Source organism: Mustela erminea, chromosome 2 (assembly GCF_009829155.1).
Source record: "Mustela erminea isolate mMusErm1 chromosome 2, mMusErm1.Pri, whole genome shotgun sequence".
Classification (NCBI taxonomy): domain Eukaryota; kingdom Metazoa; phylum Chordata; class Mammalia; order Carnivora; family Mustelidae; genus Mustela; species Mustela erminea.
This window is the reverse complement of record NC_045615.1, coordinates 101,270,098-101,293,447: the sequence shown is the minus strand read 5'-3', so window position 1 is coordinate 101,293,447 and position 23,350 is coordinate 101,270,098. Positions and strand designations below refer to the sequence as shown.

Genomic DNA, 23,350 nt, shown 5'->3' with positions numbered 1-23,350 from the left:
TCCGAGCTAGAGAGAATGAAAAAAAGATCATAACCGCTAGTGACTCTAGGGATATGGCCCATTATTTAATAATGATATGGCGTCAGCTATTGGACAGGTTCGAGGAAGAGTTCTCATAGGGTTTTAACCAGCTCTGAGGAGAGCTTGGGAGTTTAGTGTACTTCATTTTGCATTTGTATGCTGATTTTTTTTCTCACTCACTTCTTGAATCCTTGCACTTGGCTAAACAAGTGTGAAATCTCTTAGTGACAACAGAGAGAATCCTGTGGTTGGTTGGGTTGAAACCTTTTTTTTTCTTTTTTTCTTTTAGAGAAAGAGAGCTGGGAAGATGCGAGGTACAGAGGGAGAGAGAAAATCTCAAGCAGGTTCCATCCCTGTCATGGAGCCTGACACGGGGCTCGATCTCACAAACCTGAGATCATGACCTGAACTGAAATCAAGAGTTGGGCACCCAACAGACTGAGCCACCCAGGTGCCTCTGATTAGTTTATAATTTAGTTCCATGTGGTCAGGGAATGTATTTTCTATGATTTGAATCCTTTTAAGTTTGTTGCAACCTTCTTTAGAGCCCAGAATTCAGTCTTCTGTCTGATTGATGATAATGTTGCTCTAGTTTTCTAAATCCTTATTGATTTTCTGTTTACTTTCAGTGATTGAGAGAGGGATTTTGAAATCTAGTACAGTCACGGATTTGTTTATTTCTCCTATCAGTTTTCACGCATTTGGAAACTCTGCATCCAGGTATATCATAAATAGGACTGTTACATCCTCTTGGTAATTGACCTCTTTATCATTACGAAATGACCTTTTCTTCTGTTAATGCTCTGTTCTGAAATCTGACAGATATTAATGTGGACATTCTACCTTGTACTTGTACTAAAAGAAAGATTTACTTATTTATTTGAGAGAGAGTGTGTGAGAGGGCCAGCTAGGGGAGGGGCAGGGAGAGAGGGAGAGAGGGAGAGGGAATTCCCAAGCCGACCCCCTGCCAAACACAGAGCCCAACGCAGAGCCCTAGCCCAGAATCCAAGATCCCAACCTAAGACAAAATCAAGAGTCAGCTGCCATCTGACTGAGCCACTGGGACCCCTCCACCTTGCTTTTGTCAGTGTTGGCATGGAGTATCGTTTTCCATCCTTTTACTCTGAACCTATCCATGCCTTTATATTTAATGTGGATATTTTTATAAGTAGCATGTATCTGGGTCTTGCAGCTTTAAAGTCCGTTCTGATTTTCTCTGCTTTTTAATTGGTTGGTTCGACCGTTTACATTTGTTATGATTATTAACCTCTATCATATCACAGCCTGTCTCCAAGTGGTGTTCTACCATTCCGGGTAGTAGTAGTAGATTTCCCCCCTCCAGCCTTTGTGCTCTGTTGCTCTCCATTTTGCTTCTATAGATACTGCAAATCTCATAAGATACTGTTACTATTTTTGTTTCAATAGTGGAATTATCTTTGAAAGATACTGAAATAATAATAAGAATGTAGTTATACTGTTTCCGCTACTCTTTGTTCCTTTGAGTGGATGCACCTTTTGTTCTGGTGTCATTTTACTTCTGCTCCAACATTTCTGATGGCTGTCTGCTGCTGCTGTTGGAACCCTCCAGCTTTGGCAAGACTGAAAAAGTCTTTGTTTCACCTTTGTTTTGGAAGATTTTGTGATGAGTATAGTTTCTAAGTTGATGGGTTTTTCTTCCAGTCCTTAAACTTTTTTTGCCTGATTATCTTCTCCTTTGCATGTTTCTGACAAGAAGGTTGGTGTCCTTATTCATCATTTGCTGTGTTCTATGTAGTGTGTCTCTTCTTCCCAGCAGTTTTGAGCTTCTTCCTTTTACTATTTGTTTGGACAGTTTTGCTGCAGGAAGCCTAGGTGTCCATTTTTTTTTATGTTTCTTTTGTTTAGAGTTTATGGAACTTCTTGAATCTGTGCTTTTAGCGGTCATCAATTTTGGGGAAAATATTGGTCATTATTTTTTCAAATATTTCTTGACCCCTTCTCTTTCTCTTCCAACTAAACATATGTTAGATTTCTGAAAATTGTCACCCAGCTTGCCAAAGCTGTGTTATTTTATTCCTTTTCTCTCTGTGTTTCACATTGTATGGTTTCTTTTGCAGTTTAAGTCTCTGGACTCTTGGGACGCCTGGGTGGCTCAGTGGGTTAAGCCGCTGCCTTCGGCTCAGGTCATGATCTCAGGGTCCTGGGATCGAGTCCCGCATCGGGCTCTCTGCTCAGCAGGGAGCCTGCTTCCCTCTCTCTCTCTGCCTGCCTCTCCATCTACTTGTGATTTCTCTCTGTCAAATAAATAAATAAAATCTTAAAAAAAAAAAAAAAGGACTCTGGACTCTTTCCTTCTGAAGTGGCTGATCTGCCATTACCCCATGCTGCCTGCTTTTCCTCTGTGATATTGTAGTTTTCATTTGTAGATGTTTGACTTTCAATCTTCTATATTTTCTGTTCATCACATATATGGCTTTTTGTCCTAGTAACTGCTTCAGAGTCCTTTCTGCTAATCTGACATTTGTATCAATTCTTAGTTGGTTTCAGTGAGTTTATTTTTCTCTTAATTTCTGCTTCTGCTTTGCATGTCTGCTAATTTTTTATTAGGTACCAACCATTGTAAATTTTACTTTTTTAAAAAAAGATTTTACTTGCTTGAGAGAGCATGAATGAGGAGAGGAGTAGAGGGTAAGAAGAAAGAGGGGGAAAAATCTCCAGTAGACGCCATGCCAAGCTTGGAGCCCAATGTGGGGCTCCATCCCATGACCCTGAGATCGGGACCTGAGCCAAATTCAAGAGGCAGACGCTAAACCAACTGAGCCATCCCGGCGCCTTTAAATTTTACTTTGTTAGGGGCTAGGTATTTTTTGTGTTCCTATAAACTTCTTGAGGTTTGTTCTGGGACCATAGTGAAATTAGAAATAGTTTGGTCCTTTCAGGTCTTTCTTTTAGGATGTGTTAGGCATATACACTGTTTTCTGCCTAGGGCTAGTTGCTTCCCCTTTTAAAATTAGGAGCCTTCCGAGTACCCAGTGTCCCTGAACTTAGGTTTTCTGGTCTGGCTGGTGGGAAACGGTGCTGTTCCTGGACATGCTGAGCATCAAGTCCTGTTTCCTCCCAGGCTTCGTGATGACCCTTTCTGTGCTCAGGGAGTTTCCTCCTGTGCATGCCCTGATTAAATGATGAGTTCTTGAGGCTGCCCTCTGCTGAGCTCTGGTGCTGTGTGCTTTGAGCTCAGGCTGCTGTTCGTCTTTGACCCAGCTGCTTCCGCTGTTGCTTCATCTGCCCTCACTCTTGGTTGATCTTCACTAAATGAGTACCAGCTTGTCAGCTTGCTTTAGGGGATGTCCCCAGAATTCAGTGTATTGTTTAATTGACAATCTGTATGGCATCCCAAGATTCAAACGTATTAAAGAATTAATGAAAAATGTTTTAATTTTGAGAGTCAGCTGGAAAATTCCAGCAGGTGAAAATTATAGAAAACATTTGCTTTATCTATTTTCCATAATTCAAACTTTTTAAAGTTTTTATTTATTTATTTATTTATTTGACAGAGAGAGAGAGAGAGAGGGAGAATGAGAGTGTATACACAAGCAGGGGGCAGTGGCAGGCAAGGGAGAGGAAGAAACAGGCTCCTGGCTGAGTAGGGAGCCTGATGTGGGGCTCAGTCCTGAGATCATGACCCAAGCTGAAGGCAGATACTTCACTGACTGAGCCACCCAGGCACCTGTGTTTTCCATAACTCAGAAAAGACAGTACGGTGGAGAAAATTTTAAAAAATAGTATATACACTAATGCCAACTTAATGTAATAACTTAAGTCATATGGTAGATACAAACATTTTTTCTTTATATTTAATGTAGATAAAACTTACTGTGTAGTTATCATGAAATGCAAGAAATGAAGTCTTAAATCTGGTGAAGAGTCTTTCAGACTTCATGTTTTATTAACAATTCTTTAAAGTCACTGTTGTTGTTGTTGTTTTTTTTTTTAAGATTTGTTTTTTGTCAGAGAGAGAGAACGAGCGAACGTGCGCACAAGAGCACAGTACATGCAGTGGGAGAAGCAGGATCCCCACAGAGCAAGCAGCCTGATGTGGGACTTGATCCCAGGACCGGGGGTCATGACCTGAGCTGAAGGCAGATGCTTGCTTAACCAACTGAACCACCCAGGCACCCCTAAAATCATTTTTTAAATTTATTTTATTTTATTTTATTTTATTTAGAGATTTTGTTTATTTTGCAGAGGGAGAGAGGGGGAGAGAGCGAGCACAGGCAGACAGAATGCAGGCAGAGGCAGAGGGAGAAGCAGGCTCCCTGCTGAGCAAGGAGCCCGATGTGGGACTCGATCCCAGGACGCTGGGATCATGACCTGAGCCAAAGGCAGCTGCTTAACCAACTGAGCCATCCAGGCGTCCCCTAAAATAGTTTTTTTAAGAAAAGATTTATTATATTTTCTAGAGAGGGAGTGCATGAGTGGGGTGGGTGGCAGAGGGAGAGGGAAGGGATCTCAACCAGACTCCCTGCTGAGCAGGGAAGGAGCCTGACAAAGGACTGAATCTCATGACCTTGAGACCATGACTGGAGCCTAACATCAGGTGTTGGATGCTTAATGGACTGAGCCACCCAAGTGCACCTGAAAGTCACTTTTGGTAGCCCTCCTATTGTCTGCTAAAATTCATGCACAGTCTCAGCTGATGAGATTTCCTGTCGCTGTGGTAGTTTCCATCTTCTGGCATGAGTGATTTAACAAGGCCGTTAGATTAGTTTGACACACGAAAGTAGGTTAACTTAAGGGAAAAAGCTATTAAGAGCATGACATCCTTCACGCAAGTAGGCAGACCGTCAGCCGAGGTATAGTAGAATAAAGCAGGTCTAACCATCCAGCTCGACATGGCTTTGAGCCAAATCCGTGGTTTACCTTAACTTTTATGAAGTAAGTAGTGAGCAGCCATGCAAATCTTTTACCCGTATGAGATGATTGACCACGATTATGAGACCTTCAAGTTAAAGGACTACTTTTTAACGATTGCTTAAATGGAATTACTATGCAGCTGCTTGTTTCTGTGAACACTCAAAAATGAACTAGTGATTTGTTACCATGCAAATTCTTTCGGCATTACGGATGAACAAAATTTTGTTAGCTCAGTCTCTTGAGATAGCAAAATAAGCGTTGGTATGATGGAGCACAAGCACAACAATGTAGATTTTGGAGTTTCTCTTTCTTTTAAATGATATTAAGCTTAAAATTTTGAGATGTCACATATTTTAAAAAGTTATACATTATAATAAAAAAGAAATCCATGTTCTAAGATACCAAATTTCAAAAAACAGTTCATTTGGGGTTTTTTCCCCCAAAAGATTTGTAATTTATATCTATATATAATGCGTACCTTTTTCTCTCTCTCTCTCATTTTTGTAGGTTCTGCCGGAGACTTCCATTTGGCCTCATGTGAAAGTAGAGTAGAAAATCACATCTACATGTGTATTGCTATCAGAATGTTGATTCATTGGTCATGCCTGAAGAGGGAAATTCTGTCCTAATGGCTGACTGCCAGCGAAAATAGATGCTTATCCTAGATGTCAAGCATCTCTCCTTTTTACTGGAGTGAAAATCCCCTCCAGATACCAACAGAACATCAACTGCAGAAAATGCTTCACATTTTAAGGATGTCAGCAACCTAAATTCATGCGCCCTGTCTGCACAGTAGCTGTGGATGGTTTACCATCTGAAAGCTCCTCAAGCTCTTATCCAGGCCCCGTATCTGTTTCTGAAATGTCTCTGCTTCATGCTCTGGGCCCAGTGCAGACCTGGCTGGGGCAGGAGCTGGAGAAATGTGGCATCGATGCCATGATTTATACCCGCTATGTCCTCAGTCTTCTGCTGCATGACAGCTACGATTACGACCTGCAGGAACAGGTACTTCACCCTTGTGCTTTGGGACAACTCCCGGTTGTGTCTGCATGTTTGACTTTCTCTTCCTGGAGTGCTTTTATGCTGCAGGACAGGCTTGTCAGTGTGCCGACCACACACTCCTGTCCTGTCAGGGGCTTAGGGGAGTGGTCCCAGCTTAGTCCAGCTGCTTGCTCTGGGGGGAGACCTCCTCCATGTGGACCGCACCCTGGCTCAGCTCTGGTTGTGGGCAGGGCAGATTTGGGGACCTGCCTTGGAGGAGCGCTGCTCTCTGCTGGTTAGGCGTCTCATATGGGACCACTGGGCCTGGTGACCCTTGTGTCTGTGATCCTTAACATGCTAGGGGTGAGTATTTCCTTTTCATGTTAAATTGCTGGTTAACCAAAGTGTGTGTTATAAACGAGTGGACTTAGAAAGCTGAGTAAAGCACGTAACAGTCAGTGTAAGTCATTGTAGGTCACCCGTGAGTTGGCCATTACGCATTTTATCTGATGGCGGGGCCCAGTGGAAAGTGAGAAAGTAAGCAAATCTAGGTTCTTGAGAAAAAAGAAGAAAAACCAGTACTAGTACCACCCTCTGAGAGTTGCTTCTGAAAGTGAGGTCTGCCCAGAGGACAGCACAGTTGTCACTGGTGACCACAGGGGCTCTGGGTGGCTTCTGTGTGCAGAGTTCACATGAAACCAAGTGCTTTGTGGCTGTTTTTGTTGTTTGTGTTTTAAACCATTGTTGCTAATGCTGAAAGCAGGAATAAAGTTCCACTGACAGAACAAGTGGCTTCACTCTTCCAAACCACAGAAAAGCCTCCAAGTACTATAAATCCATCGTTTCCTCACTGTGTTTAGCGTTCGTCATGCATCAGCTGTATGGAGTGTGTCCTCTTCTGCTGGTGCTCCTTACCCATCCTAGCTGGACGCGGCAGTGTGTTCCCTGCTTACGGGATGCTTACTGCCTTGGCTGCTGAGAATAAGGTTCGCGTTTTCGGGGGGTTGAGTTATAGCCCAGTAATCAGAAAACATGTCGTGTTGGTAGTCACTATTTTGTGTAATTTCCTTACTAAGGCTCTACTATTTCCTGTCATCTTCCCAGTAAATGTAACACTTAGGACTGTGTGTTAACAATATCCGCCTGGAATATTTTATCACCACCAGTAAGTTTATTAGCACAAAGTATTGACATACTGCATGCTGTAGGGCATTGAGAAGGGAACGAAACCGGGCCTATCGAAACACGGGCCTATCGTGTGGGTTATAGTTGATACCTCTCTGATAAGACGTGTTTGCGATTCCTCTGGTTCCTTTCTTAGGAGAGCCTGAGGGTCAGGGGCAAGGCAGCTCTCTGTGCCCACCTTGATCCTCCTTCCAGAGTGCTGCTTTGTCTTTAGGGAGCAGGATAGATAAAGGTTAGCGAAAACACATTGTGTCTGGAGTTGCAAGGAGAATCCAAAGGGAAATAAAGGCTCCTAACATACTCTTGCCCTCAACCCAGTGCTGAGTCCCGTGCGGATGGGGAAGGTCAAATTGAAAATAATACTTGTTTTAGTAAGGGGTGGCCTAGGAGGTCAGTTAGCCCTGGTGATCCTTTCCCATGACTCTGGGGGAGGATGGGCTCACTGTATCACCAGAAGGAGAGTTTAGGCTCAAAGCCGAGGCCAGTCTCTGAACCTTGCCCACCTTCCGTGGTTCAGACGCTGGCCAGTTGATCCCTGGGTCAGAGTGTGGTAGCCTCGCTCCTCATGTGGAGGTCTAGAAGACTCTCCTTTGAGGGTCTGTTTCCTTGAGAGTTTCGCCCCTTCTGTTCATGAATGAACTAATCTTGACTTGCACGTGACTAGTTTTAGGGCTATTGGTGCTGCTACGAGCCTTATTTGCCACATATAATCCCTCATTTTTCCTAATCTTGGTTAAAACAACCCTACAAAGAGCTCCTGAGTCCTAAGAAACAGATTATGCACAGGACTTTGGTCTCTGCTGCCCCTGCGCCAGATGATAGGATAGGAGAAAGGCCGACCCACGATGGTCCTGTGAGGTGGGATACCCGGCAGAGTTGCACAGGGTCATAATTGCAGCGGTGGCATTGCTGGTTCCTGGGCCCTGGAGAGAAGCACCTCTGACGGGTGGACACTGGGGATGCGCCACAGTTATTTTTTGTTCTTGTTTTGTTTTTAAGATTTTATTGATTTATTCAATAGAAAGAGGGAGAGAGAGCATAAGTGGGGGGATCGGCAGGCAGAGGGGGAAGCAGACTCCCCGCTGAGCAGGGAGCCTGATATGGGGCTTGATCCCAGGTCCCTGGGACCATAACCTGAGCTGAAGGCATACGCTTCACCGACTGAGCCCCCGCAGGTACCCCCGCAGCCACTTTGTTTCCACGCATTCTTCTTTCTCTTTCTCCTTCGGCTCACGATTACCATGCTCTGGTAAGGGCACTCACAGCCCCTTAGGAGCTCGCTCCTTGTCACTTTCAGATGTAGGTAGGAACCTCAATTCTAACCTGTCCTGTGGGGCGAGGCCCCTGCTGCTGCGCCTTGTGAGGCCTCTGCTTGCTCCCCCACGTGACTGCGTCCTCTGCTTCCAGATTCAGTGTTTCTGCTGTAGAGCTCGTCTTCGCAGCTGTTAGAAAGTATTGTCTTTCCCAGGGATTTATAAGGGCTTTGAGCACAGAAATCAGATTTTCATCTTCTTCTTCTTTTTTTCAAGATTTTATTTATTTGGGAGAGAGAGAAAGAGGGAGAGGGAGAAAACGCATAAGCAAGGAGTTGGGGGAAGGCAGAGGGAGAAGCAGACTCCCCCACGGAGCAGAGTACCCAACGTGGGGTGATCCCTGGACTCTGAGATTGTGACCTGAGCCTAAGGTGGATGCCTCACCGACGGAGCCCCCCAGGCGCCCCCAGATACTCATCATCATAAACGTTTTTGACTTCTGGTGAAAGAATTCCAAACATCAGGGTGACAAAGCAGGACAAGGAACTCTTGTGTACTCTACTCAGTTACCTGTTGCCCATATTTTCCTGCTTTTGCTTTATTTTTCTCATTTTGATACTCACCCTAAATAAATCAGCATATGTTTCTTAAGACTGGACTTTCTCTTAGATAGCCGCAATAGAAAATTCAGGAAAATTAACACCAGTGGGTTAGTATATAACATAAGTCCTTGTTCCCATTTTATCTGTTGTCCCAGTAATTTCCTGCATCACAGTGTTCCCCTAGTTCAGGATCCAGTTGAAGACCACACACGGACTTCACTGGTTGCTGGTCTTGACTCCTTTAATCTGGAATAGTTCCGTGTCTTTCTTTGGGGCTCACAGCTTTGACATTTGTGAAGATAGCAGGCCAGCTGTTTTGCAGCCTTTCCTTTAACCTTGGGTTCGCCTGATGCTCACTCCCATTTAGCGTCAGTGTGTGCTGATGGCAGTGAGGTTTCATGAGCCTGGGGTTCCCTTTTTTCCCCTGCACCACAGTGGACGCAAACATCGTTCTGCTTCGTGGTGGCAGTGCTGGCTTTGGTGACGTCTGCCAGATCTCCAATGTGAAGCTGACCACTCTTCTCTGTGTAACCATCTGGTGGCCGGGGCGGGAGACTGGCACTTGGGCTGTGCCTGGGTGATTCTGCCAGAATCACTTGTACCTGGTGATTTTTCTAGCTCCTTGGTCCCCTCTGCATTCACTAGCTGGCCTTCCTGGACGAGGGGACCGCTGGCCCCGTCACGCAGAGAGCGCTGCAGCAGGCCCAGGGCAGCGCCAGCCGTGTGCCCTGGGGACTGTGGTAGCCATCACTCCATAGCTTGCAGGTGAGTAGTAGTATGTTCCTCTTGTGTGGACACGGACGTTCAGAGGAGTTCTGGTGATCTTCCTGAGGCCACACAGTACTGAGTCAGAGTATAGACTCGTGCCTGCCAGACCCAGATCATGTGCCCACTTTTATGTCTGGGAGTGTTTTGTTTTTATTTGTTTTCATGTATAACAGATAATGATTGAACATTTCCTCATAAAGGCAAGCTTTAGAAACCACGTGGAATTGGTTTAATTTTTTTCTAACGTGCTCATGATTTGTAGAGGTGGGGAAAAATCCATTCGTATTAGTTCACATTTGAATTAGGAGTTGAGTCCCTGCAAAGTAAAAATGAGAGCCATGGGAGCGTGCACTGCCAGGAAACTCAGAGCATGAGGTCTCTGAGTGTTAAACTGGATTTAAGTTAAGTTATTTCAAAATACACACAGATACACAGGTTTTAAGTATAAGCAAGTTTCAGCCCAGTGCACAGCCTGGTACAGGCTTGAAGCCATGACCCTTAGATCAGGACCTGAGCTGAAATCCATCCAGAGTTGGACATCTAGCTGACTGAGCCACTCACCTGCCCCTCAGAAATACCGGATAGTCTTACTCAAAATTGGCTAAAAGGGAAGCTTACAGTAAAAACTGTAATTTAAAGGGAGTGGGAGTTTCCTTTTCTTGCCTCAAGGTTATGCTGGGTTGATGGTCAATGGCAAGTTCCCCATAATCTTTCGTGAGTAGGAAGAGTTATTTTAGGAAGATAGGACTGCCTTTCACTACCTCATTTCTTAGAACTCCACATCTTCTGAATTTTCTTCTACAATTAGTAAATTAAAACTATCATCCAAGAGTTCACCAAAACATTTTTCGTGTCTGTAATATTAATGTTCTCAGCATCATGAAATCTGTATCAGGAGCGTGTGATGACCATAGAGAGCCCAGCTGACTTGTGCTCACACAGAAGTGGTGGTCCAGACAAGCATATACGCCCCGTGAGCAGTGAGCCAGCCGCAAGGTGGTACTCACCCTTTCAGCAGGCTGCCTCACCATTGGCGCACGGGAGGGACTTAGACATGGTGGTGAAGCCACTTGCCTAGCATCACAAAGCCAGTCAGTTGGGAGCATTTATTGATTAAAAACTTGAAATGTCCAGGGATGCCTGGCTGGCTCAGTGAGCCTGCAATTCTTTTTTTTTTTTTTTTTTTTTTAAGATTTTATTTGTTTATTTAACACAGAGAGATCACGGGTAGGCAGAGAAGCAGGCAGAGAAAGAAGGGGAAGCAGGCTTCTCGCTGATCTGAAAGCCCAATATGGGGCTCGATCCCAGGACCCCGAGGTCATGACCTGAGCCAAAGGCAGAGGCTTAACCCACTGAACCACCCAGGTGCCCCGAGCCTGCAATTCTTGATCTCACGGTTGTAGGTTTGAACCCCATGTTAGATGTAAGGTCACTTAAAATCTTTTTAAATAAATAAATAAATAAATAAATAAAAACTTGGAATGTCCAGAGACTAGGGCTGGCCCCAGTGGCAGCTTGACTCAGAGCCTTCCATAGAATCTGTGCCCCCCACCCCCAGCTGTGAATCTTGCCTTATCTATTGCTTTTATTCTGAGCTACATCCTTGCCCCCCCCCCACTCCCCTCTCCACTGCAAAACCGGACTCCCTCTTCCTGGTAGGGCAGTTGGGTCATGGCACGACTCCTGACCCAGTTACTGGGATGAGGAGACTTTGGCTGAGCTACAAGCACCTGGAGCCATGGGAACTAAGAATTGGAGAAGGTCATGCCCCACAGGTAGTCTGGGGTGATTAGGGTGCTGAGCTGGAAAAACACAGTCTTCCGGGCACCTGGGTGGCACAGTGAGTTAAGTGTGCAGCTCTTGATTTTAGCTCAGATCTTGATCTTGGGGTCCTGAGTTCAAGCTCCACACTGGGCTCTGTGCTGGGTGTGGAGCCTACTTAAAAAGAAAGGAAGAAAGAAAGTAGTCCTCTCGAGTACCTGCATACAAATGCTCGTAGGTTTGGGGAGCGCGCACTGGTGGTACTGCATTCTGACATTTGTGTTTCAGACAAATCAACTCTTTGCCGTGTTATCCACTCTTCATGAGTTTGTTCTCCTTGTTTCTTTGAGGGGTTTTACCTTGCACGCCTCCTCCAAGACTGTCCTCCCATGGTCATCCCTCCGTCTCTGTGGTTGCTTCAGGCGTTCTTAGGATGTTAGACTTTTTGTAGGTTCTAGATCGGGAACAACCAGGGATTCTGTGCAGAAATATAAGAGGGTTTTTTTCCTTAACGCTTTTTATTGAGGCCTATGGTCTGTACTGACCAGGATAGTAATGGGTGAATGGTCATGAAGTTCCCATCTACGGAATGACACGCAGACAGACAGCACATTACCGTGAACACAGAAGCTCCCGGGTGCCCCGCAGCCTCCCTACACACTGCGTGTCCAGAGGAGAAGTTGGCCGTGTGGCCTGTTCTCCACTCCCTCTGGGCGACTGGCCCCTGCCTCACTGATGTGTTCTGTCCAGGCCTGAGAAGTTGCCCCCAGCTCCCCTGGTTTCTCCGTCTCTTAAAGGGACACCTTTTTCTCTGCCTTTTGCCCTGTGCCTATTACAGGTACATTTCCCAGAGGAGAAAACAGGCTCAGGTGTCCGGCTCAGATGAACCGCCCTTGCCTAGGATGGTCCCCTCACCTGTTATCAAGGCCTGGATGTTTCAGCACAGGTGTTCATGTTGCTTTGGATTTGTATTTTATCTGGCTTTTCTGGTTAGTCTGGGAAGGGGAGTTGGTCTGCTGCCACTTACCTTTCTTTCTTTCTCTCTCTTTTTTTTTTTTCTTTTACTTTAGAGTTGTTTTGATTCGCAATAAATTGAGAAGAAGAGATTTCCTACATAACCCCTGCCACACACATGCAGAGCCTCCCCCGTTATCAACACCCCAACCCAAGCAGCGCCTTTGTTATTGAACCCACATTGGTACATAATCGCCTGAAGTCCGTAACTTACTTTAGGATTCACTCTCTGTGTTGAACAGTCTCAGGATTTGGACAGATGCAGAGTGAATGACATGTATCCGTCATCACAGTAGCCTGCAGGCTAGTTCCCTACCCCAAACATCCCCCGTGCTCCACCTGTTCATCTCTCTCTCCCCCAAGCCCTGGCAACCAGTGGGCTCTTTACTGCCTCCACAGTTTCACCCTTTCCAGAATGTCAGGGAATTGGGATCATACAGTATGTGGCCTTTTCAGACTGGCTTCCATCACCACTAGGTGAATATGCATTTAAGTTTCTGCATGTTTCAGAATCTCCTCTTAATATTCCATGGTAGGAAAATGTGTAATATTCCACAGTAGGAAAATGACACATTTTACATATCCAGCTGTCAGTAGATGCTGGGTTTCTTCCATGTCGTAGCTATTGTGAATGACACTGCCATGAATGGGAAACAGTATCTTTGAGATCCTGCTTTCAATTTGGTGGGGGTGGGGGGGTGGGGGTTACATACTCAGAAGTGGAATTGCTGGGCCATAGGGTAATTCTGTTTAAAAAAATTTTTAAGGATTTTATTTGAGTGAGAGAGTGCATGAACGGGGTAGGGGCAGAGGGAAAGGGTGAAGCCGACTCTTCTGCTGAACAGGGAGCCCTACTTGAGGTCATGACCTGAGCTGAAGGCAGACACTTAACTGACTGAGCCAGCCAGTCACTCCTCTATTTTAAATTTTTTGGGGAACTTCAAGCAGCTACACCATTCTACATTCCCACCAATTTCTCTGCAAAGTCACTCACATCTTTGTTTTTTGGTGTTTTGATAGTAGCCATCCTGATGGGTATGAGGTGGTATCTCGCTGTGGTTTGATTCGTATTCTCCCTGATGATCGGTGATGTTTGAACATCTTTATTGTGTGCGCACTGGCCTTCTGCATGTCTTCTGTGGAAGACCGTCTGTTCATGTCATTTGCCCATTTTTGAATCGGGCTGTTTCTTGATATTGTTGAATGTTGGGAGTTCTCCATGTGTTTTAGAGTTTACCCCCCCCATCAGAGACATGGCTGGATATATTTTCTCCCATCCTGTGGGCTGTTATTTTCAATCTGTGGAGAGCGGCTTGGATGTACAGAATTCAAAATTTTTCATGAAGTCCAGTTTGTTTATTTTTTCTTTTGTTGCCGGTGCCTTTGGTGTCCTAAGAGATCACTGTCAAAACTAAGTCCTGAAGCTTTACCCTGTGTTTCTTCCCAGAGTTTATAGATTTAGCTCTTACATATAGGTCTTTTGTCCACTTCTGGTTAAATTTTTGTATATGGTGTGAGGTACGGATCCAGTATCATTCTTTTGCAGGTGGATGTCCAGTCTTCCCAGCACCATTTGTTGAAAAGACTGTCCTTTTCCCATTGAATGGTTGTGGCACCTTTGTTGAAAATCATTTGACACATGTACAAGAGTCTGTTTCTGGTCTCTCTGTCCTATTTCTTTGGTCTAGTGCCTGTCTTTTTGTGAGTACCACACTGTTTTGATTAATGTAGCTTTGTTGCAGTTTCTTTTAAATCTCCTAATTGAGTTGTATCTTCTAGCTCAGAGTCCATCATTGTAGAAATGTAGCTGCATTATTACATTATTTGTGTTCCCAGAGGTTAAATAAGAATATCCCAGGACTGATTGCTAAGTGGGACTGATGACTTCTACATTGGGCACAGCTCATTTATTCCTGGAACTGCTTGTGACCTGCTCTTGAGCACATCTCCACCTGGGGAAGCTAGCATCTGCAGTGTTCCCCTGGAAGATTGTTGTCTTCTTTAACGATAACTACCACAAAACTGGATCTGTCCTGGATTGCTCGTGTGTCTCACCCATATGCTGTATTTCAGCATACATGTACTCAGCAGACCCTGATTAGGTCAGCCTTACACATAGGGAATATGACAATACAGTCAGAGTGGGGTTAGCACTGTGGGTGGGCCCACAAGTTCCTGTCCACAGACTCCCTAAGATACTATAATAAAAATGTGTTTTTTGGGAACTATGGGGGTAGAATCTTCAAATGGAATAGAGGAAAGGTTTTGAATATAAATAATTGCATTTTTATTACTTTTTAATGAATAATTGCATTTTTTAAATGCACATGTCTGCTTTTTTATTCAGCAGGTGGTGATGTGATGTGCTAGACACTATGATGGGTGCCAGGAATCCAGGGCTGACTAGGGATAGTCCTCCAGAGACAGCCGCTAGTTTTGGGATCTGTGAAACACTGGCTGTGCAGAGCTAGGGACACTGGATGGGGGACGGTGGCAGTGGGAGTGACAGAGGAGAGATCTTTGAGCAGTTGAAGGAAGAAGGAAGAGAGAGTGCATGCGAGGTCACAGAAATAGGAAGGGCCTGTGCTGGGAGGCCGCAGAAGAGTGGGGTGGGCATGGGGAATGGGACTGGGCAGGTGGGCAGATCCATCCTGATGAACTGGTGTGCTGTGGGGGGGAGTTGCACGTGCGCCCCCCCCCCCCCCCATTGCTGGAGATGGCCGGCACTGCAGGATGGCGTGTGTGCTGCTGGATAGACTGGTTGGGGTGCTGAGTGCAGGGAGGCCAGTGAGGAATTGTTTCTATTGACTGAGGACCTAGCCGGAATTAACCTGAAGTTATGCTTATTTTTTAGAGGCAAGTCTCCATTCTTTTGAGCAACAAGAAGAGGATTTATTACTTAGGCCCTTCCTCAAATTCTAGCTATATCTTCTATTCATGAGCAACCAAAAATTTAGCCTAAGTTGGCTTGCGAGGGGGAAAAGTCTCCTATAACTGAATTTCCAGAAGTAGGGCTGGCCCGAGCCTGGTTCGTTCAGAGCTTTCCCGGTGTCATTAGAGCTGCCCTGCCTCCCTATGGCAGCTTGCTGTTCCCGCCAGCTCCCAGGGACATGGAGGGCGCATGAAAGTGATCATAGGTCTGGCATCCGAGGATGTGTTCCCCTTTTCTTTTTTTTTTGCTCATTTTCAAGTGTCCACATCTGATTGGTCGCATGCCGGTATGAGCCAATCTTTATGGCCAAAGGAATGAAACACGCGGATTTGTATTAAGCTAGTTAGAGCCTGAAGATGGGGGTGGCACCAGTCCCATTCAGATACTTCATGGTTTGGGTTTTTCAGGGTGCTGTTAACAGGAAGGTGTGGGAGGTAGGGGTGGGTGCCGAGCAGCCAGCAGCAGACGTCATCACCCCAGCTGTATTTCAGAATGGCGTGTTCTTTTTCTTCCTCCAGTTCCTAGTGTTTCCGTTTTGACAGAAGGCAGCCAGAGAAAGTCAATCAAAACCCTTGCCTTATGTCACCTCACAGTAGCTTCTGGAAAAGTACTTGGTAATAGATTTCCAAGCCGAGAATGTTCTTTAGCCGTATCTTCTTTTGGTACTTGGTAATGTTTCCTGTCTTTAAGATTACGACTTCGAGAAATCATCCTTGATTTTACTGAGTTTATCAAGGAGATGTTTGGCACACAGTCAATATTTTATGTTTGTGCCTAAGTAGATCTGTAATGAGTATAGCATTGGGGACTAAAAATAATAACCTAGAAATATCTTGAAGTGTCTTTTTATACTGTGTTCTTTTAAAAGCTGATTATTAGCTCGGTGCTATTGTTTAAGAAGTCGTAATATATTCACACAGTACAGGAAGCCAGAAAAAGGAGGGAGCTCTTGGATATAGTAAGTGGAAGAGCCAGAAGGCTTGGTGCATCTGCTGCGTTGCTTGTTCACATAGCTTTTTCTACATGCTTGATGATGTTTCTGTGACGTCACCCTAAAATTACAAGGCAAAACAGCACATTATCTGCAAAATGTCTAAAGCCATCCTCACAGCTAACATTGTTTGACGCACAAATAATGGCAAGCTGCTTTGTGCATTTTCATTCTGTCAAAAGGGAAAACAAGAAGCAAGCTCCCCACTCTGGCCCAGCTCAGTGGTGGGACGTTGTGTAGGGTCACACTGTAGTGCACCTGTGCTTTCCCACTGGCCATGGTGCACAGGGACCGTCTGTATCTTCACATCTATGTCACTGTTCAGCTGAGAAGCATCTACCAAACTTTGACTTGGGGGCGACTGGTCTGCACTACAGGGACATGTGGAAAGGCAAATAGGAAGGGAAGAATCTAACAGATTTCATAAATGTCTTCTAGTCGATTAACATGTTTAGTTAAACACATGCCTGCGGTTCATATCAGTATTTGGCAGTATCTGTGTGAAAAGACATTTTCTTTCTTTTTTTTTTTTTTTTTAAAGATTTTATTTATTTATCAGAGAGAGAGAGGGGGAGAGAGCGAGCACAGGCAGACAGAATGGCAGGCAGAGGCAGAGGGAGAAGCAGGCTCCCTGCTGAGCAAGGAGCCCGAAGTGGGACTCCATCCCAGGACGCTGGGATCATGACCTGAGCCGAAGGCAGCTGCTTAACCAACTGAGCCACCCAGGCGTCCCTGAAAAGACATTTTCAAAGACAAAATACACCAAGTCTTATTATAGATCAGCATTAGCAAGGGCGGCTGGGAAAGGAGAAGAAAAACCGCCAGCTTGGAAGTGATGGTTCACAGGTACCACAATCTTGTATAGAGAAAACCTTAAGGAATGGAATTAAGAAAAGTCCATTTATAGCAGTATTAAAAAGGATGAAATGCTTTGGAATAAATCTAACAGAAGAAGTGCAAGACTTGCACACTGAAAACGTCACTCAGAGAAATGAAGAAAGACCTCGTATATGGAAGGACCATGTTCACTACCAGAAGACTCCATGTCGGTAAGACAGCGGTGTCCCACGCATTGACCCACATACAGTGCGGCCCCGCCAAAGTCCCCACTGCCTGTGTTGCCGAGATTTTGGCAAGCTGATCCTAAAATCCATATAGAACTCTAAAGAGATTCAGAGTAGCCAGTGAAATCTTGAAGAACAAAGTTGGAGGACTCACACGTCTCAGTTTCAAAACTTGCACAAGGCTCTGGTAACCACAGCCACTTGGTCCTGGTGTATGTATGGCTGTAGGAAATGAAACTGAGTGTTCAGAAACGAACCTGTGTATTTATGGTCTAACAAGACCACATGAGGGGGAAGAATGGTCTTTTCAATGAAAGCTGCCGAGATAGCAGAGTGGCTGCCTGTAAAGGAAGTTGGACTCCTACTTTATAACCACTTGCAAGTATTAACTCCACCTGGTTTCAAGTCATCAGTGAAAGGAGCTGAACTATAAAGCTCTTGGAAGAAAACATAGGTGTGAATTGTCACAACTTGGAGGAGGCAGTGATTTCTCAGGTCACCAAAAGCAAGCAGCCTAAGACCCTAGTGGATGAGACTATCACAATGAGAAACTTCTGTGCCCCAATGGACATCATCAAGAAAGTGAAGAAAAAAAAAAATAGAATTGGAGAAAATGTTCCCAAATCCTGTATTTAGTGGGAGATTTGTGTTCAGAATATATTCTTTTAAAACGGGCCACTACTTGAATGGCCTGTTGGTGTATCTTTCCTGGACAGAAGACAGCAAGACCATGAGAGCGCGCCCCATGTTGTTAGTCGTTAGTCATTCGGGACATAAAGACCACAATGAGACACCACTTCGTGCTTGCCAAGACGGCTAAGGTAAAAACCCAGGGAATGGCGAGTGTCAGGATGTGGGGGAGGCAGAACCCTGAGATGCTGCTGGTGTGATGGTGAAGGAGAGCTGCTTTGAAAATCATCTGTCGGTTCTTCAAAGAGCTGAACACACAGATGCCACGTGACCCCACTGTTGTACTCCGGGGTCTCCAGTCAGGAGAATGAAAACTATATGTCCGTACGAAAACCTATATGTGAATGTTGAGAATAGCCAGGAGGTAAAAGAGTCCAAATGTTCGTTAACGCGTTCATGGAGGAAACGCGGTGGAGTATTCCTCGGTCAGAAAAGGGAGTGGAGCCCTGGTATGTGCCACAGCCTGTACGAAGGATGAGCCTTCAAAACCTTGCCCCGAGGGGAAGAAGCCAGATGAAGAAAAGGTGGTCGATCATATCACTCCATTTATATGAAATTTTCAGAATAGTCAGATGCATAGAGACAGCAGGCCAGGAGTTCCCAGTGACTCAGGAGAGAACAGAGTAGTGATGGGAAGGGAATGCTAATGGTATAGGGTTTCCTTTGGGGGCGAGAAATAGGTTTTTTAAAAAATTTTATTTATTTACACACACACACACACATATATATATATTTAAGATTTTAAGATTTTATTTATTTATTTGACAGAGACAGCGAGAGAGGGAGCACAAGCAGGGGGAGTAGGAGAGGGAGAAGCAGGCTTCCCATGGAGCAGGACTCGATCCCAGGACCCTGGGATGATGACCTGAGCCAAAGGCAGCCACTTAACAACTGAGCCACCCAGGTGCACCTACTTATTTATATTTTTAAAATATTTTATTTGCTTGTCAGAGATTGAGAGAGCACTAGTTTTGGAGAGGGGCAGGCAGAGGGAAAAGCCGGGCCAACCAGGCCAAGAAAAAGAATGTGCCCCTTTTAGCCTTCCTGAATGTGTTCTGCAGACCTTTATAGCAGCAACAGCCATTCTCAGGTGTTGGCCTTTGAGTTTGTATTTCATACCAGACTGGGCACCTCTGGCAGGCAGGGCCTCTGCTGTGTTCATACTTATGATCCCTAGTGCCCCAGAGCAGACACTGAAGTCACTGCCGGATGAACAGGGGAGTCCACATTTATGGGTAGACCTAGGATGCCAGGTAGGAAATGTGAAGCCCATGCCAGATAACCTATCCTAGGTGAAGAGTGGCAGACACTCTTCCAAGTTTCTCTGTTTTTGACTTAGTAAATTTTCTATTAAAACAATATCACAACTTTTTTTATTTAAAAGATTTTACTTATTTGAAAGAGCAAGAGCAAGTGAGAGATCACAAGCAGGAGGTAGCACCAGAGGGAGAGGTAAGAGCAGGCTCTCCACGAGCGGGGAGCCAGCCCGATGTGGGGCTTGATCCCAGGACTTCAGGATCATGACCTGAGCCAAAGGCAGACCCTTCATGACTGAGCCACCCAGGTGCCCCAACAACTTTTGACTATTAAACAGTATGACCTAATTATAAGAAAAATCAGAAAATAATATTCGTGTGCTTTTCCTGCTCACTGAGAGATAAGCTCCTCAGTGACCTCTTAGGTCATTTCTCAGACCTTCTAGTGCATGGTAACGTGTGTGCACACGCACATTCAAACGAAATGAGGTTGTACTGCTGTGTAGACTTTATCCTAGTATATTGCAGATAGCTTTGTCAGTAAGTGCACTGTGTAATCTCCTTAATGGCTGTCGTGCATATCTCATCGCCTGGATAAACTATAACTTATTTAACCAAGTCTTCCTTATTTGGCATTTAGGTTTCTGGCTGTTTGCCTTGGTTGACAGCATTGTGATCAGTACCACAGCCCCTAAGCCTGTGCGCACAGAGGTGATTATTTTGTTAGGATAAATTCTCAGAAATAGAACTGTTAGATTGAAAGTACACACCTGTGTTTAAGATGTTTGAGATGTTTTGTCAGACTGCCTCCAGAAAGAGCACCTGACCACGTGAACTGAATTTTGAAAGCCCCTTCTGTCTGTGAAATAAAACTTCGTTAGGACTTTGAATGTGTGTTACCTCTGCTGAGCTGTAATAACAGCTTCAGTGCAGAAACATGTTGATAATCTCAAGAAGGAGAAGGAGCCAGGCTCAACAGCTCACACAAAAACGAGTCCTGTGTTCATCATTTCAGAAATAGCTTTTCTACTTCCTTTGTTTTATATACCAGGAACAGAATTACTACGTTTCTTTCTGCGTTTGGAAGCTTCAGGTCTGTGTTGTTACGGGTCTGCTGCTCCTCTTAGAGGACAAACCTGATCACCAGAAGATATCACTGATAAGGAATGTCAGGTTTCAGGTGTTGTCCAGCCAAACCCGTCACATAAATGGAAATATACTGCTAGTACTTACTTGGCCATTAAACACATTTTCCCTTGGAAAATGAGTTGACACCACTCAGCCAGAAAATTTGTTTTTCAGATTCATGAGATCTGCAGACATGCCCAAGAAATTAAGGAAAGTATGCTAATAATGAGGGGTGTAGAGGGAGGGACTGTTCTCCCACTCTTATCTGGTGGCATTAAAGTAATTTTTGTGTATTGAATCAAAGTAAAAATTGGGTTACACAATTGATCGTGTATGATTTGATTTTTAAAATCTTTTTATTATTATGCTTTTCCATCTTTCTCTCCTCTTGTACATACAATTGTAGCCATGTCCTGAGGGCCTGCTATAGGCCACACCATCTTCTAAGTAATTTTTTAAATTTTGCCATTGTCTTTCTGGTCCTTTTTTTTTCTTATTGTCTGTCCACTGGTTTTAATCATAATTTATCTAATGGAAGGCTTTTTATTTACTTATGTTTAAATTGGGTGAGACAAAGTAGCACAGCAATTAAAAATACTACTTTAAAGTCCCAGCTTAGGGAAATAGCTGTAAACTTATGTTTTAGAATATTCTATAGCCAAAGAATTTGTGGTAATGTCGAGGTGATGCTTACGGTTTAGTAAGTTAAGTCAAATACAATATTCTATAACTAGCATGAATTCAAGTCTGTGATTTTTAAAGCATACAGAAAAGGCCAAATGAAGCAGACCAAATAATTCAGGTTCTCACTGGGTGGTAGTATCATGGATGATTTTGCTTTCTTCCCACTTTCCAAATTTTCTTCAGATTTTGATTATGGGCCTGTGTAACCAAGGGGAAAAATAAACTTACAATGCCAACATAAAATATTTTATATCTGTTGTTTTTTAGACTACAAGGTAAAGAAATAGGAATTGAACCATTTAACTGTTAACTGTTAAAATCTCCTAGTAATATATACACTCATTATCAAAGAGTGGGAAGTACAGAAGACATTTAATTGTGTTTGCAGTCTGGAATTTATTTATGCTGTACTTAATTTACATACAAATGTCTGAGTTTATTACCACTTCATGTCAGTGGGTCATATTCCTTAAGATCGTAAATAAATCATAATATAATGCAAATCTGGGTAATAGGTACCAAATGAATGATTATTCCAAAGCCCTCAGACTGACTGTGTCTGTGGTCTCTGAACTTAACTAGCGATGAATGCACTTGGGAGGGGAATGTGTTTGAGCATTTGGGAAGGAAAAGTGTTTGAAACTTGCTTCTTAGTTCGCTGTTCATTGAACTCTGTCTAATCTTATTTTAGGAGAATGACATCTTCCTGGGCTGGGAAAGAGGAGCTTACAAGAAATGGGGAAAGAGTAAGAAAAAGTGCTCAGACCTGACTCTAGAAGAAATGAAAAAACAGGCTGCTGTCCAGTGTCTTCGCTCTGCTTCTGACGAAGTAGGTTCACATTTTATTTCTAATGCTCAAGAGAAGAAAAAAGACCGTGTGTGTGTGTGTGTGTGTTTAAAAGTACACAATTACAACATCTTGACCAAAGAAACTTAGAAAAATAAACTACTCATTATCTTAATGCTGTAATGTGAACAGTAACACTCTTTCCTCTAGGACATTTTAGATTTTTTTTTTATTTATTTATCAGAGAGAGAGAGGGAGAGAGCAGGCACAGGCAGGCAGAGGCAGAGGGAGAAGCAGGCTCCCCGCTGAGCAAGGAGCCCGATGTGGGACTCGATCCCAGGACGTTGGGATCATGACCTGAGCCGAAGGCAGCTGCCCAACCAACTGAGCCACCCAGGCTTCCCTCCTCTAGGACATTTTAATGCATAAATGAAGTTGCATTAAAATATATTCATTTAAAGTACTGTTACAATTAGAGTATACACCAAATTCTATATCCTTTTTTCCCATTAAACATGTTCCATCTTTTTACTACATTATCTTTATTCTTTGTAGTGGCTAAGTTCTATTTCATCAAATAATATTCCAACAGCAATATAATATACTCTTTATTAGTGGATATTTACTTAGCTTGCTTTTTTTTTTTTTTTTTTTTTTTTAAAGTAATTTCTGTGCTCAGTCTCATGACTCCTGAGATCCAGAGTTGCATGCTCTCCTGACTGAGCCAGCCACTCTTTATTTTCTGTTATATTCTCCCAAATATTTTCATATGTGGCTTTTCCATATTCTAGATTATTTCTTTTAGATCCATTCCTAGAAGTGGGATCGTAGTTTAGTATTTTGAGGACACTACATTTGCTTATGATTCATAATTTTTTGTTGGTTTTTACAAAATATTACAAGATTTTTTTCAAAGTAAGTTCCGTGCCCAACATGGAGCTTGAACTCGCGACCCTGAGATCAAGAGTCACATGCTGTACTGACTGAGCCAGCCAGGCACTCCGTATAAGATTATTGTATTATATCAGTCTTCTAATACTTCATGTAAAATATTTGTCATGTCCTTTATCATCCTGAAAAAACATGGTTTTAGATATAATCACCCATTTAATTAATACTCTGCAATTCTTTTCTTTTTCTTTATTTATTTGAGAGAGTGAGCAAGAGAGCACAAGCAGGGAGTAGTGGCGGAGGGAGGGAGAGAAGCAGACTCCCCATTGAGCAGGGAGCCCAGTGCAGGGCACTGGGATCATGACCTGAATTGAAGGCAGACACTTAACTCACTGAGCTACCCAAGGGCCCCAGTACTGTGCAATTTTTATTACTCACTATAAGACGTA

General features: G+C 43.9%; 1 protein-coding gene and 1 long non-coding RNA gene across 8 annotated transcripts in view; one reads left to right on the top strand and one right to left on the bottom strand.

The window, feature by feature from the left end:
- Positions 1–23,350, top strand: part of KIAA0232 (KIAA0232 ortholog) — an 85,979-nt gene that overhangs the window by 28,917 nt on the left and 33,712 nt on the right. For 6 of the 7 annotated variants that reach the window (XM_032333761.1, XM_032333758.1, XM_032333760.1 and 3 more), the window contains 2 exons: positions 5,422–5,919; positions 21,915–22,052. In XM_032333761.1, coding sequence (XP_032189652.1) covers positions 5,689–5,919; positions 21,915–22,052 — 369 coding nt within the window. In that variant the 5' untranslated portion in view covers positions 5,422–5,688. The remainder of the gene's footprint in view (positions 1–5,421; positions 5,920–21,914; positions 22,053–23,350) is intronic. The other variant, XM_032333763.1, reaches the window with a different exon arrangement.
- LOC116584848 lies at positions 230–11,142 on the bottom strand. The gene is made up of 3 exons (XR_004283350.1): positions 11,099–11,142; positions 7,721–7,729; positions 230–241 (listed from the first exon to the last, which is right to left on the bottom strand). It is a non-coding gene; the product is annotated as an uncharacterized LOC116584848 (long non-coding RNA).